Source organism: Marmota flaviventris, chromosome 13 (genome assembly GCF_047511675.1).
Source record: "Marmota flaviventris isolate mMarFla1 chromosome 13, mMarFla1.hap1, whole genome shotgun sequence".
Lineage (NCBI taxonomy): Eukaryota > Metazoa > Chordata > Mammalia > Rodentia > Sciuridae > Marmota > Marmota flaviventris.
The window spans coordinates 68021868-68034859 of NC_092510.1; the positions used below are offsets into that span (position 1 = coordinate 68021868).

Genomic DNA, 12992 nt, shown 5'->3' on the forward strand with positions numbered 1-12992 from the left:
GGGCCTATTATGACTTGTGTGCTTGCACTCTATGATATTCTAGTACTAAGTCATTGGAAATGCTAGCATCACAAATATCTCATTGCTATATTCCACTGTGCTTGTTATATTTTATGTAGTTCTCAGACTGAGCTAAATATAAGCTTAAAGGCTTGTCCTTAAAGTCTTCCCCCAAAATATTTTACTTAGCAAATTCATCAATCTTTTGTGTTATTAAGTATGGGAGTGGGGGAATAAGATGCTGACAGCAACTTATCTGTGACTTGGGGGAACTTGAAGATGGTTTGAAATGTGATGCCAATTAGAAAATTATAGGCTTAATCAATAGATTGGTACTGTGTCCACAACTCCAGTTTTCAGGTTGTCTTCATTTCTATTTCATGCTGGGGAACTATGAACTCAAGGTGGGACAGGTTATTTCTACCTATGGACTCTCATGTCTAAATGAAATGGCTTTAGTACCTGTAACTGTGTCTTACAGTGGCTAGTTCTATTCCTGGGCTTTTTTTTTTGATAACTTTCTTATAACTTTAATGTTTCTCAACATCCCTCTTAAAATGTTATAACTGTCCCTGAAAACAGTAATTAAAAAGGGAAAAATAGTAACTTCACAATACAGTCCTGGCAGACACCATCTTAGCCAAATAACCTGAGTTCATATCATCAGGAATATGTACCAACAGCATGTATCCCCTACTATCGTGCACTGAGAAGAGAACATCAGACAGATCCAAATAGTTACATTCTATAGAACAACTAATTAGTATCCTTCAAAAGCGTTGAAATCACAAAAAACAATGAAAGAGTGAAAAATAGCCACAGGTTGGAGGAGATGTAACAACTAAATGCAATGTGTAATTCCAAGAAGGGATCTTGGAACAAATAAATAAATAAATTTCAGTGAGTGAAAATACACATCCACTCCAGTTAGTAGTATTATACCAAGGTTAATTTCTTAATTTTTCTATGATTATGCTAAGATGTTAACATAAGGGTAATGTGGGTAAAGGGTATATGGAAATTCTCTGTACTAATTTTGAAATTCTTTTGTAATTTTAAGATTATCTCAAAATAAGACTTTTTAAAAAAACTTATGACTCAAATTGGACCTACTATTTTAATGCTTATTAAAAATTACTTTCCTGGGCTGGGGTTGTGGCTCAGTAGTAGAGCAGTTGCCTAGCATGTGTGAGGCCCTGGGTTCGATCCTCAGCACCAAACACACAAAATAAATAAAAAATAAAATTTAAAAAAAATTACTTTTGGGCTGGGGATGTGGCTCAAGTGGTAGCGAGCTCGCCTGGCATGTGTGCGGCCCGGGTTCGATCCTCAGCACCACATACAAACAAAGATGTTTGTCCGGCGAGAACTAAAAAATAAAAAAATATTAAAATTCAAAAAAAAATTACTCTCCTGAGTAAGATAGAAAGACTATTTACTTCAGTGATATATTCAGTTTATTTTTTTCAGTTCTTTTTATTATTACATATTGAATTGATGTAAAAGTTCATAGCAAATGTGTAAGTTGTAAGGAATATAATAGTACAGGTACAAGGGTAGCTTGAAGCTCTCAGTATCTCTGTTCAATCCTTTTTTTCTCTCTTTAACCTCCATCATGAATTTTATATTTTTCATTTCCTTACTTTTATTCATACTTTAATGTATGAAGTATGCATCTAATAATAATATATTTTCACATTATCTTTAAATTTGTATAAAAGGGGTAAATAATACTATGTGTATTCTTCTATAATGTGTTTTTCCCTAAATATTTTATTCCTGAGATTTATCAATTTTGATGTATGCTGTAGCTGCTTTATAGCTTTCCTTTGTATGAACATACCATAAGTTACTTCTTCATTCTACTGTTAATAGCCATTTGGTTGGTATCCACTTTTGCTGTTAAAACAAAACAAAAGAGCTACTTCACACATCCTTATATATGACCTAAGAGTCTTCCTAGTGTAAATACTTAAAAATAGACTTACTGTGTTATAGGGTAAGTGCTTTATCAACTTTATTATATAAAACCAAATTATTTTCCAAAGTGGATATCTAACTTTTAATACCTCCAATGATATATGTGTTCTAGTTGTTTCACTTTCTCCCTAACATAATATTATTAGACTTTAACTTTTTATGAATGTGGTAGATATGTATATTAAATTTTTAAATATTGCTATTGACTGATTACTGTGGAAGGCAATTGCATACTTCACTTAATTTTCTCACAGTTCTTTTATTTTAGTCTCATAATGGAAACTAATGTTGTACTTTTTTAAAAATGCATAATTACCCTTAAATCTCTAACAAATTTATCCCTTAAAAGGCTTTTGTCCATCCTGTATCACTCTAACCCATTTCCTGTTTTGTTTTTTTTTAAATATAATTTTCAGCCAGGTGCAGTGGTGCATGCCTATAATCCCAGCTATTTGTGAGGCTATGGCAAGGAACTCACAAGTTCAAGGCCAGTTTAGGCAACTCAGAAGACTCTGTCTCAAAATAAAAAACAAAAAGGCCCAGGAATGTGGATCAGTGGTAGAGCACCCCCTGGGGTTCAATCCCCAATGGGGTATTACCAAAATAAAGGGGGGCTTTAAATTTTTATTTCTCATTTTAGAAGAAATCTGAGGCAGGAAGTGGTTAAAAACTTTCCCCAAGTCACATTGTCATTAATTCGCAGCCAACTATAAAATAAAACACAGTTCTCTGCTCCTACTCCATTTTTTGCTTCATCTCTTCTTCTCTTTTCCTCCCATACCACATTTATTCCTCCCTTCCCCCACGTTTGTCCACTCTTCCTCTGAATTTAACAGCTTAGCTATACTATCCGGGTGGCTTGCCATGTGATAGATGTGTATGCTAAGAGCAGTATAAGATTGTGTGAGCGAGGGCCTGGTTCCAGCTGAACAGTTGTAGTACTCAGTCCCCCGTCTCTAGCTAAATGCTTCACAACCTTTTTAGTTTTCAAGCTGTGTTGCCTGTGAGTATTTGGCCTGCTACCCTCTCACAGTTGCTGATAGCCCTGCAGGGGTTGAAGAGTATCCAGAACTTTGGGCCATCCTATCCTTGGCTCTCCTCTTTCAGCAACAGTAGGAACCCAAGCCTACTGTGGAAGCAAGGAGGGGTGGGACTGGGTGCCCAGAGAATGATGGCATGGGAACTGCTAACATTGGTTATAAGAACACAGATTCTGTTGGCAGAAGAAAGATGCCTAAGATTGGAGTAAAAAACTGTCAGTCCACAAGCACAAATTATGTTTGGCTCGCACTGTATGTAAATCTCTCTCTCTCTCTTTTTTTTAAATCTGAATACCTATTTATTTATTTATTATTTTTGTGTGGTGCTGAGGATGAAACCCAGTGCCTCACACATGCTAGGAAAGCTTTCTGCCACTGAGCTACAGCCCCAGCCCCTCATTTCTATCATTTTAAGGAATTTATATTCTGAAGATGAGCTACTCCCTGCTAGGACTACTATTTTTTTTTTAAATATTTATTTATTTAGTTAGTTTTCGGCGGACACAACATCTTTGTTTGTATGTGGTGCTGAGGATCGAACCCGGGCTGCACGCATGCCAGGCGAGCACGCTACCACTTGAGCCACATCCCCAGCCGTATTTTTTTTTTTTTTTAAGAGAGTGAGAGAGAAGAGAGAGAGAGAGAGAGAGAGAGAGAGAGAGAGAGAGAGAGAGAGAATTTTTAATATTTATTTTTTAGTTTTTGGCGGACACAACATGTTTGTTTGTATGTGGTGCTGAGGATCAAACTCGGGCCTAGCTCCCGCATGCCTGGCGAGCGGGCTACCGCTTGAGCCACACCCCCAGCCCAGGACTGCTAATTTAATTAGATTTTGTTTTATTTTTCTCAATAGTCATTTCCATATAATTATTTAATATTTTCTAGTAATACTATGATTTTTCTTCAAATTATTTTGTATTTTGGATATTATAAATGAATAGATTCACTTCTAATGCAATTTCTAAATTTCTGTTTATTTTTCATGAAACAGAAATTCAGTTATTTTTTAATTTTAATCTTGTAACTATTTTAATCTTATAAATATCTGTCTTTACTGAAGTAATATATTAATTAATTCAGTAAAAACTCAGTGAATAAAATCTGAATACTTTTCTAGGAAGCATGCACTTGCTTATTTGTCACAATGCTCAGCACTTCATCTATCTGCTGTTAACTACCTGGCACCTAAAGTTAGTTGATGCAACTCTGCCTAGATTACTGAAGTATGAATTTCATACAAGGTAACTTGAGACTCACAGAGGACAGAACTGGAAATATATTTCAGAGTGATCACAGTTGTCCAGGGTTTTTGTTGTTGTTTGTTTTAATGTCTTTATTTTTGTTTTTTGGTTTATTTATTGTGATGGAGATAAAATCTAGGGCTTTGCACATGCTGGGTAATGCTTTACCACTGAGCATCACCAGCCCACCAGAGTTATTTTTTTCCCTGGTAGTTGAATAGCTCTGGATAGGGAATACCCTTTTACTTAGACCTTACTCCCCCCACCTGCCCCTGCTGTAATCTTGTATAGGATGATTAAGGTGAAACTTTGCCTTTAAAGTTTTCTAGTCATGGGCCGGGGGATGTGGCTCAAGCGGTAGCGCGCTCGCCAGGCATGCGGGTATGCAGCCGGAGTTTGATCCTCAGCACCACATACAAACAAAGATGTTATGTCCGCCAAAAACTAAAAAATAAACATTAAAAATTCTCTCTCTCTCTCTCTCTTTAAAAAAAAAAAGTTTTCTAGTCATGGCTTATCCATACTTAGTGATTTATAGGACCTGGAAGAAATTGATTAGAATAAATCTATTTTATTGACATTTTCCGAATTGGTTTAAGGATGGAGAGAAAGAAGGAAAGGAAAGAAGAATTTGTTTATATAGCAAACTTGTGGTGTGATAAAATATAATTTTCAAAAGGTTAAAAAACATGATTTAGGGGGCTGGGGTTGTGGCTCAGTGGTAGAGTATTTGCCTAGCATGTGTGAGGCACTGGGTTCAATCCTCAGCACCACATATAAATAAATAAATAATAAAGGTACCTCAAAAACTAAAAAATATTTTTAAAAACCACGATTTTCATATAAATATAAAAATATCAGGTATCAAAAGTTTTATTTAATTCATTAACTAATGAGAGAATCAATCAGATGTTAAGACCACTTCAAATGAAAATTTTGGAGCTAAATGTTTATAGGAAATTTAATAAAGAAATGTTAAGATTTCTGAATTACATATAGAACTAAATAATGTCCTAAAGTGAAATATGTCATAATCTTTGGAGTTCTTTTCCATAAGACAAGAAATATTTGTATCTCTACTGGATAAAAATCTACAAGTTAACCTGTGCCTCAAGCAATTATAAAATAGTCCAAAAATAAATTGGAAAACTAATCAAAGATATAAACCCAAAATTGCATTAAAAGATCACCCAGTAACTTCATTCACCTGTTTCTAAGTTTCAGTTGCCTTTTATGGATGGGTCATAGTCATCAATTTAGACTTTGTTGCCAGGAAGTGCAATCTGTTTCTCAAGCTTTGAAATTTTAACTTTTTGATGAGGATAAATGAATGGAGTGAATTCTAAAACCTAGCATATGTATGTTAGGGGGTATTATTTTGGATTTCAAAATTTCAAATTAAATGAAAGAGTGTCAGCTTAAAAAAAAATCTCATTCCAAATATTTTTATTTTCTTTGTAGAGATTCCATGGGATTGTAGTAGGTACTACTCTGCAATGTCTCTAACAGAAACCCAAAGTGAGCACGGATTCGATGGAAGAGGTAGGAAGACTCAGGAAAAGAAATAAAATCAAATCTGTACGTTCTTATTATTGCCTCTGAAAAGTGTTTGTGTATATACGTATGTGTTTATGGCAGGTAAATAGACTGACCAAACTACTAACCTACCAAACAAATGACCAGGAAGGGAAATATATTTTGTAGAAGTAACGAGTTCCTCTGTTTTGTCATCTAAGAATTCTAATTTGAGTAGTTGCAATTTCTCATCTTTTATAATTTTCCAGAGTTTGGAGTTTCACAAGAAAGCATTGTATTCCTTTCCTCTCTCTATCCTTCACAACTGTCTCCTGCTAAAAAGAGCTGGTCAGGATGAAAAGAAGTTACTGAGGCATTTAATGTCCTCTTGCAGTCTTTCTGTGGGCAGAACAAATGGATCTGGCTGTGTTGTTAGGGAGGATTTCCATACCATTTCCATGATTTCCTTTGGGGAATCAAGATACTAAAGGAAACTAGATTAATCATACTCAAGCCATCTTTCAGAATGGAACTACCTGGCATGTAAAAATGTTTTTAAATTCTGACATGAAATTTTGAAAAAGCAGACCAGAATGTAGTTTTAAGTGTAGGCTTCCTTTTAAGGAATGACGATAGATGGTGCAGAGATTGAAATTAGTTCACTGAATAAAGGCCACACTGTACCATTTTTGCATTTTTGTCATTGAGTAGGTTATTCCTTTCTGGAGAGAACCCATTTGAAAGGCCCTGGTTCCAGGAGGAAGTCAGGAAATGCCTCAGAGGGAAAGCCAAGGGAGTCCTTTCTCCCCTCAGGAGAGCCAAAGGAGAGAGATCTGAGGAAAACAGGGTTAATTGACCAACTTCTCCAACATCTTCTTATGGGGAAAAAATATGGAGAACAGAAATCTTTCAGGAGTAGTAAGTTCTCAGCAAATGAAAATTATGAATATCATCAATAAGGACTAATTAATTCATTCATTTATTTAACAAATATTTATTGATTACCAAATGAGTGCCAGCCATTGTGCCAGGTGCAGCATTACAATTAGTTTGCGTAACCGGTTTAGACAATTAGTTTGCTTAACTGTGAAGAAACTAAAAACCACTGAATCATACAGTTTAAGTAGGTAGATTGCAAATATCTCAATATTTGATAAACCAGACATCTAAAGTCTCTAGAACTATAGAATTGTTTCTTTACAAAATTTGAAGTAATTGAACTAATATTTAAGAACTTTTCCTGACCTCAGTAATACAGGCTGTATTCCAGATAAAATACAGGATTTCTAGTTAAATTTGAATTTCAGATAAAAAAAAAATGACTTCTAGTATAGCTGTGCCCCATGTGATATTTGGGTACACTTATTTTAGATATCTTTGCTTTTTATTTACCATATTTGGCAACCCTAAACAGGGGATTAAGTTTTGCCGCTTTTACAGTTAAATTGCTTCTTTAGCATCACTAAGGCTTTTTGTTTCCAGCTAATAGGTTTTAATTTCCACTTCATGGTTCCCATGCCAAGGAAGGTTTTATAATTGAGCAGCACCAAAAGCGATATCCAGTAGTTCAGCAAGTAGGACTCATTTTTCCTTTTACTACATTAATGAGAAATCATTGGTCCTATATTCCAAATGAGGTCAGAATAGCAAACAAAGTACTTCAGCCCTTGTGAAATGTTCCTGTGGGCTGGGGCCTCTGCCTCAAAGAGGAAAGGGAGAGACCTAAGGTCTCTGAGGGGTCTAGGGTGGGTACTTTGTCTTTAAGGGCATCCTGAGTTATGCCAGTCAATTTTCTATGGGACTCTGTTAAGGAAATAGTTATTGTTTGTTTTTGTTTTGTGTTGTTTTGTTTGGCTTTTATGACTGTTTTGATTTTCTATAGGACCTGGTCTTGTTTTCACTGTATTTGGCCATATGAATCAGTGATCCTCTAGGGGATGGAGTTGTGAGAGCTCAAGGTTTGGATTTAGCTTCTTCTGCAGGCTTTTCTTAACACGGAATCTACATATTGTCTTCAGCCATGCTTAACAGCCTCCTGTTTACTGACTTTAGCTAAGGTTAAAAAAAAAAAAATTAGCCTTAGCTGAGCGTTCTCTCAGCCCAGCTGTTCTGTGATTATGCAGATCCTTCCACAGGAGGAGGGGATGGATTATCCTCCATTGGAGGGGTTTGGACAGAAATCTGACCTCAATTTGGCAAAACACTCTTGTAACCATCTTTTCAGTTATGTGCTTGTTCATTCAACAAATCTTTATTAATCTGGGGACTATTGCTGAGCTAATTTTTCTTATTTTCCCTTAAATAAGAAAGGGAAAAAAAGACATGGTCTCCATCTTTTTAAAAAATTTGACAAAAATATATATTTATTTTGTACCTAATGTTTTGAAATATATATTCCAATACATATTTAAGAATATCATATACATACATATATCATAAAACAACATATATATGTATATTATATATGTATATATATATATATGTGTGTGCATTGTGGAATAGCTAAATCAAGCTAATTATATCATATATACATATATAAATAACATATGTATATGTTATATTTATATGTGTATATATATGCATTATGGAATGGCTAAATCAAGCTAATTAACATATTATCATTTTTTGTAATGAGAACACATAAAATCTATTTATCATTTTCAAAGTTGCTATATACTACTATTAACTGTAGTCACCATGTTGTAAAATAGATCTCCTCCCATCTGAAATTTTGTAACCTTGAATTAACACCTACCAACCCCTTTCCCCACCACTGCCCCAAGTCCCTGGTAACCATCATACTGTTCAGTCATAAAAAGAAGGAAAATATGTCATTTGTGACTATATGGATGAACCTTGAAGATATTATGTTAACTGAAATAAGCAAGGCATATAAAGACAAATACTGAATGATTTCACTTATACGCAGAATCTAAAAAAGTAGGTCTCATGTTCTCTGTCTTTAAGGAGTTCTTTGTTGAATGGGGGAAATATGGTATTATAAGTGTGACAAAGGATTTGACTATAGATCATAGGACATAGCATTATTAGCTATGTGATGAAATGAAACTGTGGTGAGAAAGCAAATTAGTTATTGCCTCTCCTACAGGGCAATAGGTCCTGGCCTTACCCATGATATCTCTGTCATGTCATTTAGCTAGGTTTCTTACCTTTTTCGGGTCGGGGGGCGGGGATGATAATTGGGTATTTAACCGGTACTCTAACCACTGAAGTACATTCCCAGCCTTTTTTAATTTTAACTTTGAGACAAGGTCTTGCTAAGTGGCCTGGACTTATGATCTCCTGCCTCAGCCTAGGATTAAAAGCATGCATCACCATGCCCTGCTACTTCTTACCATTCTTTATGAGAAGATATCATCTGCTGCACTCCAGACATCTGGGAGTTTAGACAAGGTTATAAGCCATATGGTAAACTAAATCTGCTAGCTATAATGTTTTAGATTATGTGATTTGACTACCTAATGTAAATTGATTCCAACTTAAATGGACCAAATATCCATCCCATTGCAGCTCTCCTCACTTATTTTTTTAGACAAGAAAAGAGGGAAAGAAATTTCTATCACAGGCATTAAGTGACTTGGCAGAAATCCCCTAGGTCATACAGCAGGGAGTCATTCCTGAGTTTCCCTTGCCAACATTTGGTCTTAATTGAGTTGTCAGTATGGATAACTATAAAAAGCAGAGGCCTTGACTAATATACATTCCTGACAATCATCTCATTTTTAGCTGGAAAATCTCATTTGTGATCCATTTCCCATTATAAGCAAGGGGATATTTGCTCAGAATCTTCTAAGCATGATTGACAGCTGATCAACTGAATTTCTCTCCTTTTCTCCCTTCCTCCTTATTCCTCTTAGTTACTTACTTTTCAGTGGGTCATTATGCATAATTTAGAGTATACAGGAGGATGTACATAGACAGATTATATGCAAATAGTACACCATTGTATATAAGAAACTTGAGCATCATCAATTTGGGTATTCACAAGGGCCCTAGAACCTATCCCCCACTAATACTGAAAGACAGATCTATACCTTTAAATTTTTCATAATATATCAATAACCTCACTATTTCTAATAGTTGTAAAACCTCTGTTTTTTAAAGTATTTTTTTAGTTGTCAATTGACATTTATTTATTTATTTATTTATATGCATTGTTGAAAATCCAACCCAGTGCCTCACACAAGTGAGTGCTAGGCAAGCACTCTACCACTGAACTACAACCCCAGCCCAACACCTCTGTTTTGATAGGATGATTTTGTCTTATATTGTAGTTCTCAGACTCAGACCTACTACATTAAAATTTGATATTCTGTCTTATTCATTCGTCTTTTTATCCCACCACAGCACACTGGCTTCTGTGTAATAGATGCTTGGTGATGATTTAATAATTTAAATTTAGTTAAGCAAGCATGTCAGAGAAAACAGTCTGTCTGTCTGTTTGTCCTCTGCTTTCATCACAATCCACCGAGAAGACTTCTGTGACCTCAAAAGGTATGGGGATTGCTCCCTACCAGTAAGCAATTGATTTTGCAGCAGCAGACATAAGAGCTGAATGCACTCTAATCCAGTTTAATTCTAATACTATCTCCTCAGGTTTGTCTAATTTGCTAAAGCAGCTCACAGAGCTCAGAGAACATATTTAAAATTTCAGGTTCATTATAAAGGATATTTCAAAGGAGACAAATAAGTGTCAGATGAAGCGATATACAGGGTAAGGTCTGGAAGGGTCTCAAGCTCAGGAGCTTCTCTTCCTGTGGAGGTGGGGTACAACATCCTCCAAGTGTCTATATGAATCCTTGTTCACCTTGCTGGGATTCTCCACTTGTTCATCTGTCCTAAAGCTCTCCAAACCCTATCCTTTGGGGGTTTAATGGAGACTATTGCATAGGCATGAAAGCTAATAGACTTAGTGGGGAACCCCAACAAGGCCTGTCTGTGCAGCATTCCTTCCTCCAGAGTATGAGGTAGGAACCCTCTGGAATGAGGTGAGGTATTATGACTTAACTATTAGACAAGGTAAGTCAGAGAAATTTTTTATGGCCAGCTCCAGAAAGATTAGAATTTCCACAACCTTCCTTTGGAAAGAGACATTTTAGTTTCTTTGGCCTGCCTTGGAGAGGGAGTTAAGAGCCAGGAACTATGGATGAAAAACAAAATAAACAAAAACCAAACATGTTTATATACATACATATATGTGAATATGTATATATTTCATACAGGAACAATATCATGAAAAGTTTAGGAAACCTGGCCTGGAAAAGAGCCTCAGTTATCCTAAGACAGGTTGTTGGAATTGATTTGTGTTTAACAGTTATGATTGCAGAGACATAATCTAGAAAGCACTTACAAAGGATTAATGTGTAGACTCTCAGGATGTTCTTGTCCTGTTTCTTCCAGAAAGCTTGAAGACTTGAGGATTTCCCCCTTGAAATATATTTCTCATTTCTTTGAATAAAGAGACAAAAATCCCATTTTTAAATAAATATCCTCAGCAAGAAAGTGTTGGAACCTAGTAAAGTCTTCACTAGCAGCCAGCATCCCAGGTTGATCTACAGAGGTCCATCATTCTTTCTTATCATTTCTCTTCTCCCCCCCACCCCACCCCCAGAATATGAGAGATTTTTGCAAGCCAACAACAGAGAATTCAACGCTCTTTTTGGATATCCAGTAAGTATCCCACCTTGGGCTATTTCAGAAGGGGGTTAATATTTTGTGTAATATTTCTCTTTGTTAAGGAAACAGGGAATTCATTATAGATGTGAATCCTTCAATATAAAGTCTACTTTCTTTTAAGTTCCTATACAATGTGTGATACAATGAGGGTTCAGAAACCAAATTAATCCAAGTACCTAAACTCAGGGGAGAATACGTCTCAGATTTTAGATTTATATATGACAACTAGAAAAGAAATACTGTAGCTTTTTGTTTTGCACAAATGAAAGCTTAGTTCCACAATTGTCTTTTTTCACTTAGATATTAAGACAATACATGTAGATCTACTACACTCATTATTTTCCATTATATTGATAAACCTTATGTTATTCAACCAGTTTTCTATTGATGAACATTTAAAATTTTCCAGCATTTTTCTATGATAAATAGTCCTGCCAAGCTCAGTGGCACACACCTGTAATCCTAGCTAATCTGGAGACTAAGGGAGGAGGATCACAAGTTTAAGGCCAGCCTCGGCAACTTAGTGAGACCCTGCCTCAAAATAAAAAATAAAAAGGACAGGGGGGCACTGGGGTTGTGTCTTAATGGTAGAGCACTCGCCTAGTATGTCCAAGGCCCTGGGTTCCATCCTCAGCACCACATAAAAATAAATAAATAAATAACAAATAAATAAGTAAAGGTGTTGTGTCCAACTACAACTAAAAAATATATATATAATAAATAAATAAATAATAAAAAGGACTGGAATGTAGCTCAGTGGTGAAGTACCCCTGGGCTCAACCCCCAGTACTAAATGAAGAAAAAAAGGAAAGAAATCTACAATAAATGATCCTACATGACCAACATTATATATGTGTATCTGCATAGATATATAATATGTATATTCCATATATAGGTATAAATATATATAGTTTGTCACATTTGTATTCATATATGTTGTGAGAACTTCCTGGAAGTGAATTGGCTAAGATAAAAAGAAAACACATTAAAAATTATGATACATACTGTCAGATTGCCCTCTAAAAAGATTATATCCTTTTATAGTTCTGCCTATAGTAGAGATCTGCCACGCGACCAGCACGAGCTTCGTAAAAGAAGGTTCAATGCACAAGAAATTGCTAGTGAGTTTTAAATTAAAGAGACAGACTCTCATTACCTTTAACCCCAGCTCTAAGCCCGCTTCTCCTAGCTACCGCCTCCAGCCACCTAATGCTGTGGCGAGGTTTACAAAAGAAAGAGAGAGAGAGAGAGAGAGAGAGCACGCCAGGGAGTGAGCTTTTATTGGGGAACAAAAAATTCAAGGGAAAAATCCCATCCAATGAAGATTAAGGGGGGCAGCATCCCAAGGTCAGGGCCAGCGATTGGGTCTTCAGATCAGTGGCTAGGCACACCTCTGCACGGACAAGCCCTCCTACCTGGGACAGGGTGTGGGATGGCTTTAACACCGCTGTGTCCAACGCCTCTCATCCAGCCTGGGAAATAACTCAAATCACGTTCGAGGATGGCCTCCCACATAGAG

At 36.0% G+C, this 12992-nt stretch overlaps 1 protein-coding gene across 1 annotated transcript in view; it reads left to right on the forward strand.

Annotated features, from left to right (window-relative positions):
- The first annotated feature begins 5757 nt into the window (after positions 1-5757).
- The window catches only part of LOC114089128 (phospholipid-transporting ATPase FetA-like), an 83096-nt gene continuing 75861 nt past the window's right edge, over positions 5758-12992 (forward strand). Inside the window, exons 1-2 of the mRNA XM_071600400.1 lie at positions 5758-5803; positions 11409-11467. Coding sequence (XP_071456501.1) covers positions 5758-5803; positions 11409-11467 — 105 coding nt within the window. The remainder of the gene's footprint in view (positions 5804-11408; positions 11468-12992) is intronic.